Source organism: Pelodiscus sinensis, chromosome 12 (genome assembly GCF_052426305.1).
Source record: "Pelodiscus sinensis isolate ZL-2025 chromosome 12, ASM5242630v1, whole genome shotgun sequence".
In the NCBI taxonomy this organism is placed as follows: Eukaryota; Metazoa; Chordata; order Testudines; family Trionychidae; genus Pelodiscus; species Pelodiscus sinensis.
Window position 1 is genome coordinate 37,381,939 of NC_143063.1, and position 18,769 is coordinate 37,400,707.

General features: G+C 42.0%; 1 protein-coding gene across 3 annotated transcripts in view; it reads right to left on the reverse strand.

Moving 5' to 3' along the window:
• Positions 1 to 18,769, reverse strand: part of ADAMTS18 (ADAM metallopeptidase with thrombospondin type 1 motif 18) — a 129,498-nt gene that overhangs the window by 72,240 nt on the left and 38,489 nt on the right. For all 3 annotated transcript variants that reach the window (XM_006122438.5, XM_075940029.2, XM_075940027.2), the window contains exons 4-6: positions 6,317 to 6,599; positions 1,640 to 1,839; positions 471 to 554 (exon numbers count right to left, since the gene is read on the reverse strand). In XM_006122438.5, coding sequence (XP_006122500.2) covers positions 471 to 554; positions 1,640 to 1,839; positions 6,317 to 6,599 — 567 coding nt within the window. The remainder of the gene's footprint in view (positions 1 to 470; positions 555 to 1,639; positions 1,840 to 6,316; positions 6,600 to 18,769) is intronic.

An 18,769-nucleotide genomic window follows, 5' to 3' on the forward strand; every position in this document is an offset into this window, starting at 1 on the left:
ATTTCAATAGCAGGAAGTGATTCATAACTCTTAAACTTTAATTATAATGTGAATGATTTAAGGGCTTGTCCTCCCCCTTTGGAAATAATTTCCCTTGTGAACCTGTGCCCTTTTGATTTTCACTGGGAAATATGCATGAGGTTCAGGTATCTTTAGTCCCACTAGATGAAGGACTACTAAAAGCAACAGCCTTTATAAAATATTTGGGGATTCTACAGTAATAAAAACATTGAAGTGTAAAGGGGGAGTTAATTTAAGTCCTGGTTTTATTATTAATATAACTAGGAGCAGTAAGATACAGAAAAGATATCATAAAGGGTTCTGGTGATGCCATAAAATCTCACACTTTTGACTCTTGTGCTTTATAATACCCTAAGGGAAATTTCCTTCACATAGCATAGGCCTGTCCATATATTCCCTGTGAACATGTCAGATACATTCTGCTACAAAAGAATAATGACACCACTTACGGGCTCTTGTTCCAGAAGAAGAAGGCTCACAACAATGATGTTTATGTCACTTCCTATTGTTCCATCTTTAAAAAGACTAGAAACCTGCATGAATATGTAAGAGAGGGTAATAAACAAATAATTCCATAATAAAAATAGACTAAAGATTATTTATGAGTTTTCATGATCCAACTTTCAATGACAGTCAAGAAAAACTCAGCACCTTTCACCTTTTTTCTAGCAGAAGTGCACATGTCAGGGCTGACACAAAGCCCATCAAAATGTATTGAAAAATTCCCATTGACTTCAGTGGTCTTTGAATCAATCCCCTGTTCTGCAGGATCAAGGCAAATTCTTTACATTTATTTAATATTCTAAGTTATGTAACATGGGGAGGTAAATAGACCATGATGTTTAACACTCTATGGTCAAGTCTCCCTGAACAAAAGCCAATTTAAAGAGGCTAGAGTGGGATTTGGTATCTTCTAAATTATTCTCAAAACCCTCTTGTTCCTGCCCAGACCAAATAACTCATCTTTTTAGCAGAGGGAAACATGGGACATAAAGCAAACACTTTTGTCATGGGGCAAAGCAGATGTGCAGGGAAGTAAGGGGAATAGAGTACCCTTTAGTGCCCTGCATAGCCCTGCTTAGCTTGTGATTCTAGGCATACTACCCACCCTACTTACTCCCTATTTACAAGTGGATTGGGAAGTATTGGGAGCTGTGGCTTCATCTCACCTTTTCATCATCAAGAGTAGGGATGAAGCTACTTATTCCCACTTCTCCTCACAGCGGAGGTGATTATAATGATTTGAATTAGAAATCTCCTATCTGCCCCCATCAGCTATGTACCATCCTTTATACAGAGTGGATTGTAAAGCTGCAAGGTGGCCCTTACAGACATGATGTGCAATACATAACACCACTAATTTTAAAAGAAATTACATTTGCAAAATAATTATAAAGCCTCATTTCACCCACGCCACAAAACAAGGATTGGATGTCTAGGCTGGCACACTTGGACTTGCAGAAATCAAGATTTTAGTAGTGCCAACTTTCGTGAACTTATCACGAGTCTCACCGAGGTGGGTGTTTTTCTTAAAGCCCCAGCTCCTGGTTGTCTTGTAGGTTTTCCTCAGCTGTAGATGAGTAAAAGCCAACGGCACGTCAGTTATACCAGCTCTTACCATGTTCATAACTGTTAAGATATAGGTGGTTACATTGTCCTTGCCATGCTTTTCCAACATTTTTTTATCTGCCACAACAAGCGTTTCAACATTCAGACTTCCACTTTTCTGAGCTTTAACAGCCGATCTTTTAAATCGTGCTGAACTTCCATATTCATCCGATAGAATGTATGTATCCTCTGTGGGTGGCTTAGGTGTGTCTAAAGAGAAACAGAACACAGTGTTGGAAAGGATTCAAAACAGGCCATTTTTATGACTAGTTGGTTAGATAGTAAAGCACCGGGGGAATAGAACCCTAAATGAATTTGCAATATTGTGCAAGAGCCAAATATTGATTAATAGGGCCTGTAAGATGGTGAGTTCTTTCTAATACATTATTAATTAAGATTGGATTCATTTTTCTTTAGGAAAAAACCTGAATACAATAAGCAATTCAGAGGAAAGAATTAATCTAGCAAAATAAGTTTCAAGTGCTGTAGGGGAAAATACTTAGTATTTCTGCATGAACAGCTATATCCTTTTTGACCATTTTGTCACCTTCCTACACATTGCTGTACACATAACATTTGGCCCAGATTCTGCCTCCCTTAATAAGTGCTTCCAAATAGGTACAGAAATTAGATAGGCTGCAAAAGCAGCATTCCTGTGCGCCTGTATTTTGACTGGCAACAGCCCTCTGTGGAGAGGCTCTGCACAGGTTCTTTTTGCTTGTAGCACAAAAATCAGAGTGTGTAAAATAATGACCATTTCTGGGTCAGAAGCCATGTACGTAAACATGTGGCCATACTTCCTGAGAAATAAAAGATTGCCATGCCTTCTGCTTGTTTAGGGAAGGGCTGCAGAATTGAACCTCACTCTAGGTTTTGAGGAAGCCAGAATTAGGTCAAAAAACCTTGGTTCCACACTCCTCCCTTTTATGGATTTGTGAAGTGCTCTGATACTTTAGCAATAAGCACCATAGAAAACCCATGAGAAAATTACTAATTCTGTTTTGTAATCAATGAATAACCTTTAGAAAAAAGTCCCGATTATCTTGGAAAAGAGAAGACTAATGAAATAGTCCATGCCTCAGTTTCTAAAGTAGTCCCTGCTGGCTGCCATTCACAACAGTCTCTGTATAGTATTTAAAAAATGGATTGACACAGAATGACCCTGGGTTTGTATAAGAAGTATATATTGGGGCTTCTTAGACTAGGGGAGATTTAGCAGGGAGGAGGAAGGAAGTAGCAGAGAGACCTGAGATATTGAAGAAAAACATGAAGTGACTGAAAATATAAAGTCTTCTCAATCTTTAAAAGGGTAATTGTCAACCAGATCAATTTTTTCCTGCAGAATGTTTAGAGACTTTCACCCCTCTTCCTTTACTTTTCAACTTCCAATTTTCTCTTCTTTTCTTCGCTTCTTTTCTTTCCTTCCATTCCTCGAACCCCTCCTCATTTTTTCTTTCAAAAAGGAACACTCTTGAACTCTGAACTCAAATAGGAATTGGAAAGGACATATTCCAACTGATGCAAGTTTTTCAGTTGTCAGGTATTCAGTTGTCAGGTATTCAGTTGTCAGGAAGCTCAAACAAGAGGCAGATCAGCTTTCAAACAAAATTAAGAGACCTAAAGTATAGCTAAGAGGTCCTTCAGGAGCTTACAGGTTGATAGCCTAAAGAAGGATAGGATAATGTAGTTGGTAGGACAATGCAGATTCAATACGTTTTTAAAAGGTGGCTCCAAAATTTTATTTAAACAATTGATTTGAGAGGTTTTCATTGAATCATTTCAATTGCTGAGAACTTCATTGACAAATGGTGGAATTTAACAGACCTATTCTCCTTCCTTTACCAAATCAATGATTCTTAATGCCTTTCCTCCATCTTCCAGACTCACTGCATATCTCAGACTAAGGATGTGTCTAAACTACACCCCTTTTTCGATAAAAGAATATAGATTAGGCACATTGATATTGCAAATGAAGCTGGGATTTAAATATTCCGCACTTCATTTGCATAATGGCAGCTACTGCTTTTTTTCGAAATGGGGCATTATTTTTTGAGGAGTACAGGATCTTTCGAAATGGGGCATTTCTGTTGAAAATGCCCCTTCTAAACTGCCGGTTTTTTTTTAAAAAGCCCCATTTAAAAAAAAAGTGGCAGCTGCCATTATGCAAATGAAACGCAGGATATTTAAATCCCAGCTTCAATTTCAATATCGCCGTGCCTAATCTACATCCCTTTATCAAAAAAGGGATGTAATTTAGACACAGCCTTAAGAGAAAATAGAGCAGAGACCTAGTACTGATAATTGCACAGAAGAGGCAACGTTAAAGCACCAGCAAGGAAAAAGGAATGGCCCATTAAAAGATAAATCACACTCAAGAAAACCAGAGCAAGGGATGTGAAGGGTAACAGGAAAGGTTTCTACAGGCATGTTAGCAATGAAAAGGTGATCAGGGAAGGTATGGGAAACTGACTGGATGAGGGAGGTAATCTAGTGAGAGATGATGTGGGAAAAGCTGAAGTACTCAATGCTTTTTCTTTCTTTCTTTTGTTCTTTCGTTCTTTCGAGGAACGAGGTGTAACGGTAGTTCGAATTAGAAAGCCTAATTCGAACTACCTACTCCGTGCCGCGTGTAGCCGCGGGCACGGAGTCCAAACTACTGGGGATTTTAAAATGGCGGCACCCGGAAAGATGCAAATGAAGCCCGGGATATTTAAATCCCGGGCTTCATTTGCAACTTCGATTGACTACATTAACCACCCTAGTTCGAACTAGGATGGTAGTGTAGACATACCCTATGGGAAGGAGGAGGGCAACCCTCAGTGGAGAAAGAACAGGTTAAGAACTATTTTGAAAAGTTGGATGTACACAAATCCATGGGGCCAGATCTAATGCATCCAAGGGGGCTGAGGGAGTTGGCTAATATGATTGCAGAGCCATTGGCCATTATCTTTGAAAGCTTGTGGAGATCAGGGGAGCTTCCGAATGATTGGAAAAAGGCAAATGTAGTGCCCATCTTTAAAAGGGGAAGAAGGACAACCCAGGGAACAACAGACCAGTCAGCCTCACCTCAGTCCCTGGAAAAATAATGGAGGGGATCCTCAAGAAATCCATTTTGAAGCACTTGGAAGACAGGAAAGTGATCAGGAATAATCAACATGGATTCACCCAGGGCAAGTCATGCCTGACCAACCTGATTGCTTTCTATGACCAGGTAACTGGCTTTGTGGACATGGGGAAGGAGGTGAATGTGATATACCTTGACATTAGCAAGGCTTCTGCTACGGTCTCCCACAGTATTCTTGCCAGCAAGTTAAGGAAGTATGGTTTGGATAAATGGACTCTTAGGTGGACAGAAAGCTGGCTAGATTGTCAGGCTCAATGGGTAGTGATCAACTGCTCAATGTCTGGCGGGCAGTTGGTATCAAGCAGAGTGCCCCAAGGGTCAGTGCTAGAGCCGGTTTTGTTCAACATCTTTATTAATGACTTGGATGAAGGGCTGGATTGTACCTTCAGCAAGTTTGCAGATGACACTAAACTAGGGGGAGAGGTAGATATGTTGGAGGGTAGGAATAGGTTCCTGAGTGACCTAAACAAATTTAGAGGATTGGATCTGATGAGAGAAAGAAAGAAATCTGATGAGGTTCAACAAGGACAAGTGCAGGCTTCTGCACTTGGGATGGAAGAATCCCAAGCACTGCTCTAGGCTGGGGACCAACTAGCTAAGCAGGAATTTGGCAGAAAAAGTTGTGGGGAATTACAGTGGATGAGAAACTGGATATGAGTCAACAGTGTGCCCTTATAGCCCAGAAGTTAAAAACATCATATTATGTTGCATTAGGAGGAGAACTGCCAGCAGATCTAGAGAAATGATTATTTCCCTTTATTTGGCACTGGTAAGGCCACATCTGGAGTATTTGTCCAATTCTGGTGCCCCTCCCCCTGCCACACATTACAGAAGGATGTGGATGCACTGGAGAGAGTCCACCGAAGGGCAACAAGAATGATTAGGGGGTTCAAGCACTTGACTTGCAAGGAGGGGCTGAGGGATTTGGGGTTATTTAGTCTTCAGAAGAGAAGAGTGAGGGGGGATTTGATAGCAGCCTTTAACTACCTGAAGAGGGGTTCCAAAGTGGATGGAGAGAGGCTGTTCTCAGTGGTGATAGATGAAAGAATTAGGAGCAATGGTCTCAAGTTGCAGTGGGGGAAGTCTAGGTTGGATATTAGGAAAAACTATTTTACTAGGAGGGTGGTGAAGCACTGGAATGGGTTACTTAGAGAGATGGAAGAATCTCCATCCCTAGAGGTCCATGCTTGACAAAGTCCTGGCTGGAATGATTTAGTTAGGGTTGGTCCTGCTTTGGGCAGGGAGTTGGACTTGATGACCTCCTGAGGTTTTTTCCAACCCTATGAATTTTGTAAGTTGAGCAGCACATTCTCAAGAAATTCTCTCACTGACTTATGGTGGAATAATAGTAGTGATGGACAGTGCTAGAAACTAAAAATGCATAATCCAGCTCCTTGTATCTGCCTCCCCACCAATACCGCTTTGGCCATTTCCTCTATTATCTGTACTATTTAAAATGCTCAGCCCCAGTTAAAGCAGTGGTTATAAACCCCACTATAAAAAACACTTACAAGTCTCTAAAAACTACAATCTCAAACAAAGGGAGAAAGTTTCCTTACATACATTTCTTTCGACGTCCACAAAAATGCTGCTTTTGAAACCTTCCATGGTGGTAATCATTCGACTGATCATGATACTTGTGGTGTGTGTGATTTCTGTGATGATCAAGGGAAAAGTGATTGAAATTGGAATCTACTTTATACCGGTGCACTTTCTCCTCAGCTGTCCGTTTGTATAATACATGAGGATGATGTCCAATGGGTGATGTGTAGTTGTGTTCCTGTGCTAGGTGCTGAGGTAATGGAGTTATAAGGAATTCATTCTCCTGCATCCTTATCAAACCTGACTAAAAAAAAAAAAAGGCAAATTAAAAAAAAAACATCATGTCTTGCAGCTTGACAACAAATATATTTATGGTCACTTGTCAGCACTAGATTTTTATTTCTTCGTAGTTGATTCTATTCGCTTAATTTTAGTGTCACTCATAGAAAAAGAAGACTTTTTCACATAGTGCCAGGCTATATGCATGGTTAGCGCAGAAGAGGATCAGGAAGAATGAGATTGTTTGCATAGTGAAGAGGGGAATCAAGATGGTTCTATGAAATTCCTTTTTTAAAAAAAAATTAGCAGTAGAACATAGTGGCTACTGCTTCAGAATTGGTTGAACATGACACCTTCAAAGAAGATCTGAGCATATTCAGGTCTAGGGTATGTCCACACTGCAGAGTTTTTTTCAGAAAAACAGCCGTTTTTCAAAAAAAAACCTTCATATACGTCCACACTGCAATTGCATTATTTTGAAAAAACAATCAAAAGAACAGAAGAGGTTTTCCAGCACTGGTAAACCTCTTTCTACAAGGAAGAAGCCTTTTTCCAAAAGAGATCTTTCGGAAAAAGGCATGTGTGGAAGGGGAAGACGGAATTCTTTTGAAAGAAGAGGAAAGAGGAAAAAGCACTGGTGCCCTCGTGGCCACTCCATCCATAGAAATCACAGCTTAAATGCGAGATAGCGTCCATTCAGTGTGGACGTTACCTTTTGAAAAAGCAGATCGCTTTTTCGATGTGCTTTTGCTGTGTAGATACTCTCTTTCGGATGAAGATTTTTGGAAGATCTCTTCCTGAAAAGCTTCTTCTGAAAGAAGCCTGCAGTCTACAAGTAGCCATAGATGTGGGATGGCAAGGCAGCCAAACAATATAAACACTTCCCTAAAGTACTGCTACTCAATAGAAGTGTCATTATGATTAGGGCATTTCAGTGTTGAGGGTCCAGAGAAGATGAAAATGAGTTTTACCAACACATTTTGTATTTAGTAAGTTTTCTCCCTTGCATTGTCACTACAAGTTAAACCTCTCTAGTCTGGTACTCTCTGGTCTGGCAACATATGTGGTCCAGCATGATTTTAGTTAGCTAGATGTCCATTATCATGGGTGTGGCCAAGTTTCCCATGAAGTTTGTTTACAGCCACCAGTCCACACTCTCAGGCTGTGTCTAGACTAGCAAGTTTTTCCGCAAAAGCAATTGCTTTTGCACAAAAACTTGCCAGCTGTCCACACTGGACGCTTGATTTTGCACAAAAGCACTGATGTTCTACTGTCCGAAATCAGTGCTTCTTGCGCAAGTGCTTTGACATTCCCGTTCGGGCAAAAGCCCTTTTCTGGAAATGTTTTTGCACAAGAGGGCTAGTGTAGACAGCTAAAAACTGTTTTGCGCCAAAAAGCCCCGATGGTGAAAATGGCGATCAGGGCTTTCTTGTGCAAAACCGCGTCTAGATTGGCATGGACACTTTTCCGCAAAAAGTGCTTTTGCAGAAAAGCATCTGTGCCAATCTAGATGCTCTTTTTCACAAATGCTTTTAACGGAAAAACTTTTCCGGTAAAAGCATTTGCGGAAAATCATGCCAGTCTAGACGTAGCCTCAGTGTTCTGTGCTGTTATTTAACTCTAATTTAGCCTTTAATATTTTCTAAGAGCCTGGCAGAGTAAACAGTGGAAGTATTAGTAATGCTGCTAGATAATATTGACCTCTCGTGGTTCAGCAAATTCTCTGGCTCATCACTGGTCACATCCTGAGGGTGCCAGAATAGAGAGGTATAACCTATAGAAGGCAAAGTTAAGTGTGTGGAGAAATAAGTTGTATTTTTTTTATATATATTAACTATGAATCAAGCTACATATTATCAGGAATTTAGGATAGGCAGCTTCTAACTGCTCAGTAGATATCAGACCTCTGATTGGCATTCACTGATGTCTTTTCCAAATACGGGGAATTAGGCATTTTGTTAGTGCCCCCCCAAATAAATGTTTCTCCCTTTGTGGTCAATTACCAATTGTAAACAAACTTCCTGTCCCTCCCCCTATGCTTTATGAAATGGACTTTTGGACACAAATATACATAACTCAAAGATGCTTCGGCAAATTTTCTCATGTAACCTATCAATCTTCATGTCATAATCCATTGGATCTCTTTACCTTCTTTTGGTGTATGTATCATTCTTGTGTGTAAAATTAGACATATGGCATATGGAATGGTTTATGGTTTTTAAATGTGCAAATGAAAGCCATCCAGGGTGATTCGAAGGCTGGGATGCCTCAGTGTCTGGGCAATCATACACAAATAGTCTTTTGTCCTTAAGTCTAAGCAGTGGTTGGTAGGGACTGGCCAGGTGACTTCCCATGCCAAAAAGGAATCTTTAAAAATAACATGAAAGTTGGCGCACTTTTTCTTTGGCTGGCACACCCAAGGTAAAGAACCAAGGACCCCAGGGTGAGGAACAGCCCTGGTTTGGAAGGCTTAGCAGGAAAAGAAACAATTTTAGGGTGTTTTTAAGGAGATTGTAATAAGTTTGTAGTGAGGATCTAGTGTTAGAATTAGATACACATTTTTTTATTATTTGAATTTATCTACTTAGCTCTGCTGTTCGCACTTATTACCTCTTAAATCCTACTGCTTGTACTTAATAAAATCACTTTTATTTTCTATCAAGCCCAGTGTAAATAATTGTTACTTGGGGGAGGAGGGGTATCCGTGTGTATATTCCCCCTTTCATTACTAAAGGGGGCTTAACTAATTAATTCCTTTGGGGTTCTGATCCCATTTGGGGAGTGGTATCCCAGGAAGGTGGGCCCTAAGCTACACTTTCCTTGGATCTGAAAAGATTCAGTGTCTGCACTGTTTCTCTGGGAGGCATTGTTCTCAGCTTGGGGCCTTGGCTGGGGGTGACCAGGGAGGTGGCCCAGCAGGACCAGGCAGTGAGAAGCCCCTGAGATCAGGAAGGCAAGTGGCAGTGGCTTTGCCAGAGCTCTGGGAGGCACCCCTAAGGGTGTATCCAGACTACAGGGTTTTGTTGACAAAAGTGGACTTTTGTCGACAAAACTATGCCTGCGTCTACACTACTGCCAAATTCTGTCGACGGTAAGTCGACAGAATGCGGCAGTTTTGTCGACGGCGGTAAACCTCATTCTACGAGGAATAACGCCTTTTGTCAACAGAGTTCTGTCAACAAAAGGTGCTATTGCATCCACACTGTGCTTTTTCAAAAGACAGCATCTAGACTCTCTGTTGACAAAGCTGCTTGCTTTGTCAACAGAACTGTCTGTAGTCTAGACGCTCTTTGTTTACAGAAGCTTTGTTGACAGTATCTGTCGACAAAGCCTCTGTCAACAAAAGCCTGTAGTCTAGACATACCCTAAGTGGTCTTCTGTGACCACACCCCATCATGACAATTATTATAGATGGACAAGTGAACTGGGATTTTAATAATAATTCTTCTCTATACCACTAACTGTGAGGATCTTCTGCTTTCCAAAAGTTGCTGTGAACATAAGCAGAGATCATATTGTGATTGATTTTTTCTTAATTCAACAAACATTCATCCTATTGTATTCAACATACTATAAGGTAGAGTCAATAACATGTCTGTCAATGAAAGAACAGGAGTGAGAAATGTATCATATAGTATTTATCTAGCTTGCTTGCCCAGTTCAATGGACTGGCAATCTTCAGACCACAACAGAACAAGGCAAAACAGTTCCCTGAAGGGGAAAGAACTGTTATTTTAATCCTTATGCTTTGTGTCATCAGATATTTAGAACTGACACAATTCACATGCCATTCTGCACACAAAGAGACCTTCCACACAATCATCTGTTATTCTGCAATGATAACTAGGCATCTGCTAACTGATTTTACAACCTCCTATTGGAAAACAGAAACATAGTAAATCTGTTTTTTATTTCCCCATTTTAAAGGTTTCCACATCTGAAATTACCCCTACAGGATTTAATAAATGATTCAAACCATATGGAATAAAGGATTTTCTACATTTTCTTTGTAAGAAACTGCCCCTAATGTACACCAAGTTTTAATCCCAAATAGAATTTCTATATTTAACATCACAAGGGTGCACTGAGAATTCCAGAAATGTGTGATGAATTGAATTCTGGCCCATGTGCTGAATTCATTTTTCTATATGATTTTCATGTGCTGTAACTAACTGCTGAATGACCTAAAAACCTCATTCAGTCAACTCTTGCAAATTTTTCTCCAGCAGAGACCAGTACTGAATCCTCAAATGAGATGTACTCCCTTTGGGCTTCAAAGTAAATCAGAAAGGATTATTCCAATTGGAAAGTGTTACGAGGAATGAATAACAACTACTTTATCTTTTTCTGACACATCTAATTTCATGCAGTTTTGCAGCTCAGATCAGTCTTTATAAGATAGGTCACTGGTTCAAAAAAAACGTAATTTTTCATTTCTGCAATTTATGAGTAAGATTCCAGTATTCAGTAATTGATCCCTAATAATTCACAAAATATTGACTCAGATCTCTCTTGCATGGAGAGCCACAAACTGGACTGGACAGTTGTTTGGACTGTCATTGTAGTTACAGCTCCTTGAAACTCAAGCAGCATCTACTTTAGCTTCAGCCCTGGTGAAAATTAGAGCAGCATACGGGCTGTTCAACCTTGTGTTAGTAGGTTATGGTTGTCAAAGGATATGTTCCACTTGAGAAAAGAGCATAGATGCCTTCCCTAGATGTTTACACAATTGATATGATCCCTTATGCCAGGGTTAGGGTGGGAAATTGGCTAAGCTAGCTTTATACCATCTGAGATATTTTCATGTCAGAATAATTTCCCACAGGAATAATTGAGACCAGGTGCTAGCCTCCCTGCACTGCCAGAGCTGTGCAAAGGGAACAGAATGGGGAGAAAGAAAATAGCTCAATCTCTTTCCTAACTTAGATTTTTTGCAAAAGATCTGTGACGTTTCAGTGAAGTCACAAATTAAGTATAGTACAGGCAGTCCCCGAGTTATGCGGATCCGACTTATGTTGGATCCGCAGTTACGAACGGGGCCCTCCCTCTCCCTGGTCTCCAGCAGAGGGTCTCCAGCGTCCGCGCTGTCCGCTGCCCGCGTGTTCCGCCGCTTTGCTCCCCGTCCCCCTGGGGCAAAGCAGAGCAAAGCCACGGAGCCGGAGGGCAGCAGGATAGCCACAGCGCGTCTGGGCTGTCCCGCTGCCCCTGTGCTCTGCGGCTTTGCTCCTGACACCTGTGGTACAGCAGCTGCGGCGCTGCCGGTTGGTCCCTTAGCGCCACTCTGGGTACCACTGGACCAACCCAGCAGCACCCCAGCTGCTCTGCCCCAGGTGTCCCCAAGTCAGCTGCTGCTGAAACTGACCAGTGTCTGACTACAGGAAGCCTCTGCCCCGGGCTTCCTGGAATCAGCTGCTGATCAGTTTCAGCAGCAGCTGACTTGGGGATGCCTGGGGTTCTTAAGTTGAATCTGTATGTAAGTCAGAACTGGCCTCCAGATTCAGCTGCTGTTGAAACTGATCAGTTTCAGCAGCGGCTGAATCTAGACGCCAGTTCCGACTTACATACAGATTCAACTTAAGAACAAACCTACAGTCCCTATCTTGTACGTAACCCGGGGACTGCCTGTATATTCCTCCTCATTAGGTACTTCAGCTGATTTGGGTATGTAAAATGTTACTATGGATAAATCAATGTTAGGTCTTGGTATTGTGAGAATCAGCATTACTAGAAGTACATTAGCTTAACCATACTTCACCAAAGTCTACGGGAAGTCTTTTCATTCACTGAAATAGACTTTAGATCCGATCCTGGCAAGACTGACCCAAGGCAAGAAGAGGCTATTGGCAGGGTATTTTTCATGGCTATGTCTATACTACAGTTTTTCTTCAAATTTCCCACTGTCATAGCTCTGCGAGTGGAAGCAATGTTACATTTTTACCAAGTCCAAACAATACAGTGGTGAAAAATCCAAGGACCCCCAGGTAGATGCTCTGCAATCCAACAGTTGCTATCACAAGGAAAAAGGCACCATTTGAAAAGACTGAAGAAAAATGCTAAGATCAGAAAGGCCTAGGAGAAGTCTTTGAATTAAATTTGCTACCATCTTGGTCCACCAAAACCCAAATTTGCTATTTTTCAGAAAACACTGTAAGGGCTATTTTCTATCCTGTAGCTTTGGAAAAGTAAATTATAGGATTTAGGGTGCAATTTGTAAGGCAGAAAGTTTGGTCTGTTTAATTAAAACAGCTCAAATTTCAAGCAGCAAATATTAGCTTGTGACCAAGTTTAAAACCTGAAGAATCATTCTTCAAGTTTAAAAATGAAGAATCATTCATAGAAATTATTCAGCAAATAATTCTTAATCGGCCAATCCAAAACTTACAGAAACAATACGTGCAGATTATGAGACAACGTTTATTAAATACATTATTTGATATTGTTCACTTAGTTCTGTGATCTGTTAAATAAATGTTTAGTCTGAGACATTTCTTAATAAAATTGTATATTGTTGGGGTATTAGCAATGAGGCATTTGTCCAAGATTTTCTTGGTAAATCTCAGAAGGAAAGGGAACCTCATAAAGAAAGTTGGAGATGATGATTAGAAAACAAATCTGCTTTATGATTTCTGTACTGATATTATAATACTTTCATAATACTATGTAAAGATTAAGAGTGGGATTTTGAGAAATACCCAGCATTGGTCTCTACTCCTATTAAAGTCATTGGTACAACTTTCACAGTTTTCAGGTAGAGAAGCGCTAGACCAAAGTTGAATATGTTTGAAAATCACATTCAGAAATGTTTTCTCTCCTAGAATGGATGATTTGCATCTCATTACAATAGCATGCAAGACATCTTGTGTTCTTCTCTGTACTTAGAAACTGAAGTCAGTGGGAGCTGGGCTGCCCCCTTTATGTCTAACTTGTAAGGTGTGGAACAATTCCTGAAGGTTTAGAAACATCCTCCACTTCCGCTACGAGTGAAGAGTGGTCATTGGGGGAGGTAAATGGAGCAACTGCCCCAGGTTTGGTGATTCAAAGGGGTTTGGGGCTACAGGCCCTTTAAATTGCTTCCAGAAACCTGGGGGGCATGCTACAGATACTCAGGCAGCACACTTCAGATGAGCCTGGCGGAGGGGGCGGGGTGGACAAGGCACAGTCCAGGCAGCACTAAGGGCCAGCTGCCACCTTCCCCAATTCCAATAGAGGCCCTGCCCCTTCCAACAGCATGGAGTTACCCCCCACGCACACATCTTCCCCAGGGTCCCAGTGAGTCTGACAACTCACCTGTCACCATCTCACAGATGTTTTAGGACCATGGTATGAATATGGTATGAATACATAGAGATGGTAGTGAGGTTGACAAGAAGGATTCTTCAGCTGATCAAACCAAGTCTACAGTGGAGGTTAAGTCATCCTATCTATGTAACATAGGAAGTGAATTTTTTCACAGCTGTGAGTGTTATAGATTGGTGTTTTCGGGTGTAAGCCAGGCACTGACATTCACTTCCGTGGCAGCTGAAAGAATCATTGTCCTAGAGTGGACATCTCAGAATTACTGTCTTGTTGATATTTAAAAATTGAGATTTTTGTGATGGGGAAAACTCCCCTCTCCACGTGAAGAAAGCATTGTGGCTACAGATTTCAAAGTTGCATAATGTGTTAATCAAATTACAGGCAACAGCTCATCCATATGCATTAGGAGTTGCCTGAAATTCCCCCTCCAGACACAGATAATGTGGTAAAAAACCAAAACGATGTGAAATTCAAAACTGAGGAAACAGGACAATCAACCATTTCATCTGCAATATTTGCATAACAAATTAAACAAACTAGTGCAGACTTATACCAAATACAATTATTCTTTGCATGCTAACAGGAGCACCTTGACTAGACCAGGATACTAAAACAAATATGTATAACAAATGCCTTCCAAGCAACATTAAAATGTTTTTATAATACCTCATTTAATGCTATGTTACTGCGCCCACATCTTTAGGCTATAAAAAAGTAAGTAACCACTCTATTTTAACTGTTAGCAAAACCTGAGACATTTTTAGTGATCTCTGTGCTTAATGAATAAATAATTTAACTTTGCATAAGGATGGATGCATTCAGTGTGAAAAATCTTTCTTAGGGGAGGATGAATTGTGAGCTCCTTTGAACCCATTAAATGTTCTCCAGCATTGTACTCAATATTTCAAAAAGCAGTTGACTTGAGGATTTACCAATAACCAACTGAAGTCAGTCTAAAGACTCTGATTGACTTCAGTGGGGAGAAGCCCAGTGCTTTCTGCTGTGCTATTTCCCATAAGATACAGTTCATACAAAACAATATTGAGCTGAACACAGTTTAACAACAAGAAGTACTGCACATAACAGAAAGACTGAACTTAGAAATACAAACTTCTGTTATGCTTTACAGCAAAACGAAAATATAAATGAAGAACCAGAGAGGGATGGCAATCTAAGAAATGAATTTTTTTCTTACCCAAAATGAGCAGAAATCTAGCTAGGAAGATGCATGTGTTCCTCAAATTCCCATCACAACAATATCTAGCATGGACACATAACAGAGTGCTAACATCCTTTCTCACTCAGACTGGAGTGAAAGCTCAGGGAATGCTGTTGGCTGCAATTCATCCTTGTGTCACTCAAGTTTTAGGGCCTGAAGCTCTACTGAGTTTCTGGCCTCTTTCAGACTCAGGAAGCACAAAAAGCCTCAACTGCCTATCCAAGAATTCCTTGGTCAGAAATGAACTCCTTGCTGGCTTAGAGGTGACAGATCGGGGTCGTGTATTTGCCCTTCTGGAAGAGGGAAGCAAGATGAGGATATGGTGGAGTTCCACAGAACCCAAAGCCACTTGCACACACTAAAGCTACCTGTCAGCAACTTTAACTAGCCTCAAGGTCAAACCAACATGCTAAATTGTGTGCAGTGATGCTCGGTTATGCAAAATAATACATGTACCTCTGCACAGGGGTCGGCCACCATGTGGAAGGAAGGAGGTCCACTGCTTCAAGCTACAGCCACACATGGTGATGTCCCCCTCACAAGAAAATGAGAAAGACCCTGACCAGCAAAGAAGGCTACACAGAGATGACACTGCATTATAGAGATGTGAATGGTTAACTGGTTAACTGGTAAGCCTCACCCTTAATGGGGTTAACCAGGAGGGGCAGAAGCCCACCTCAGGCATGTGCTGCTCCAGCTGGGCAAAGCAGCCCCTGTCCATGGTAGGCCCTGTCCAGTCCCCTTGCCACAGGTTACATACTGGCTCCCCAGGAGCAAGGCTATCAAGGGTTGCCATCTCTGCTCCCAGGGAGCTAGCTTTGCTGTGGGCTCTGCAGTATAACGCTCATATATAAGTACATTTAACCGAATTACTGCTAGGATTTTTAGTGGTTACATGGTTACATTTTTAAACGACTTTTTATATCCATACTGCATTATGCATACATTTGGGCCTAATGACTCATTGACATCAGTAGAAAGACTTCCATTGACTTCAGCAGATTTGGGACCAAGCTCTTAAAGGATGAAGATATGGCTGCAGCATATACTGTCCCACACAGCCAGAGGGAGGTGCTAGGTCACGCAGCATTCCTCTTCTGGGTTTGACCCCCAGAGGCACATAGCCACTCCACTGTAACAGAAGGCTGTTTAAAACAGTCCAAGTCCATATGTACAATCCAATAACAAACGCTCATTAGAAAGCCAGTGTCACCCCTCCTCTCTGCTTTGTCTTGGACTGAATTAGTAGTCTAAAAAATATGCATGACCGAGACTACACTACAGACATAAGAGGAATCATTCAATCAATTACAGTACAAACATATACTAGGAGCTGATCTGCAATCTTGTGATCTGGAATCTTGTGTTTATAATTATCACTAAAGGGCCTTATGAGGCACTAAGCACCCATTAGGTGTGGTCCCATAGATGAATATTTTGGATTGCATAATCAAAATCAGAAAATGTGGGTGTGACGTTAGCTAAAAGAAAATGGGAAGTAGTATATCTGACAAAGCAGAAAGTAGGAACCTAAGCTGCCAAAAGTGTAGGTGAAGTGAAGCATGTTTTAGCCAGTGTGAAGCAGCTTGTAGCAGTGGAGGCTCAACAGGGTTGATAACAAGAGGTCATTGCTACAGAACTTTGCAATTAAGGGACATGGAAAGGAAGTGAAGGATAAACTTCAGTTAGGTCTGAAATATGGTTAAAAGTTTAAATTGTAAAGGGCACAATTCATTATTTTCAAAAATAGCAGACTAAAGCAAGGTTCCCAAATCCATATTTAGTCTCCTAAATGAGTGAACTACTTTTAAAAGTACCAGGCACCAAGGAACTTACACTGAAGTCAGACTTGTCTACATACGTCATTTTACAGAATGCATATTAACCAATTTATTCAAGAAATGTGGCTCAGAGTTTAGTAGGAGTGAGCATTCATGAGATTTCCAAGAATATGCTTGTTTTACTCAAGGCAGAGATCCTAAGAGTGAAACCCACAAAATTTTCATTTAGATCATATGCCAAACCAGATAGTGCAAAGGTATGTGGGCATAGAAAGAAAGAAAGAAAGAAAGAAAGAAAGAAAGAAAGAAAGAAAGAAAGAAAGAAAGAAAGAAAGAAAGAAAGAAAGAAAGAAAGAAAGAAAGAAAGAAAGAAAGAAAGAAAGAAAGAAAGAAAGAAAGAAAGAGCTTATCTAGACTACACAGTTTTTTTGAAAAAACTTTACCCACGTCTAGACTGCTTTCGAAATTAAATCGAGAAACATGGCAGGTTTTTTTGACAGTGGTAAATCTCTTTTTACAAGGAATAGCGCCTTTTTTGAAAGAGATCTTTCGAAAAAAAGGAATGTGTGGACATGGGGGAGCCAGTTTAGTCAAAAAAAGAGGCCTCCAGGAAAAAGCCTGGTGGACAATCTTTCTACACTAATCACAACTCTATAGTTCCTGTCTCCAGCCACGACTTAAAGGCACAGGGACCTAGGAAAGCCACTGTAGCAGAAAGCCGGCTTCAGGACAGCACACTGACTGCACAGCTCACCCTGCCACAACAGGTAGCAAAAATGGCACAGCCACAAGGCTCACAAGGCCCGCCTGGCCCGTCCAGGGAGCTGCCCCAGGGGTCCCAGGATCCACCCAGGGGGAACAAATGCCATGCATGTGCATAGTCAGGAACTGAAATGCAGTCCCTGCTGGAGCTCTGGGCTGAGGAGGAGTCACTCCAGGCCCTTCAATTGCGGAGTGACTCGACCAAATACGGGCAACGGTCAAAGAGCTGCGGCAAGGATATGCTTGGGCCCGTGATGCCAGCTCTCACTCTGGGGCAGCACCAGCATCCTGCCCGTACTTCAGAGAGCTCCACCAGATCATGGGTGGTGGGGATGCCCAGTCTCTGAGATACCTCATGGAGTTGGGAATGGAGACGCCTGTGGTCACCGAGCCAGAGCACTAGGAGGATGAGGATGACCAGCAGGTCCAGGAGGAGGAGGACACCATCATCCTCAGCCTAGATTCAGTTCCCCAGGCCCAGGACATCTCCCAGGCATCATCTGACACCGGGGAGGGAACATCACGTGAGTGCTGTGAGGTTGGCACATGGACAGGGTTGGGGAGGCTGGTTCTCAGGGGATGGGGCACAATCATCACTTGTAATGCTTGGCATGGACAGCGTGCAGCTGGCCATGCACGTTCAAGCATGTGCAGCGGCAGTGTGCGACATGTGGTCTCAGGAGCCAGTCCCGGAACATGCATGGGCAGGTGCAGCTGTGTGTGGGGAGCGGGACAGGGAGGAGCAGGGATAACCAAGCCACTCCAGGTCCCTCTACTGCACCTAGGAACCCACTCTGGATGGACACTTCCCTAGCCTGTTTCTCCATGGAGGAGGGCGAGGCATGCAGGATGGACCCCATGGCACCTCAGGGCCCCTGTGAGGCCAGGACTGCTGGGCAGGTCTTGGGACATCAGTGTTCCCTCTACCAAGGCAGTGTGTTCAGGGATGACTGACCACCTCTCCCTCTTGTCCTTCACAGCCGCAACAGCTGCCAATGAAGGGCGAGCCACACCAGCTAGCCGAAGCCGAGAGAGCCGCAGGCACTGGTGGACCCACCAGGAACTCATGCGCCAGCACATCTTGGTTATGCAGGATATGCAGCAAACCCTCACCCATCTTTTCCACCCTGCTCCCTC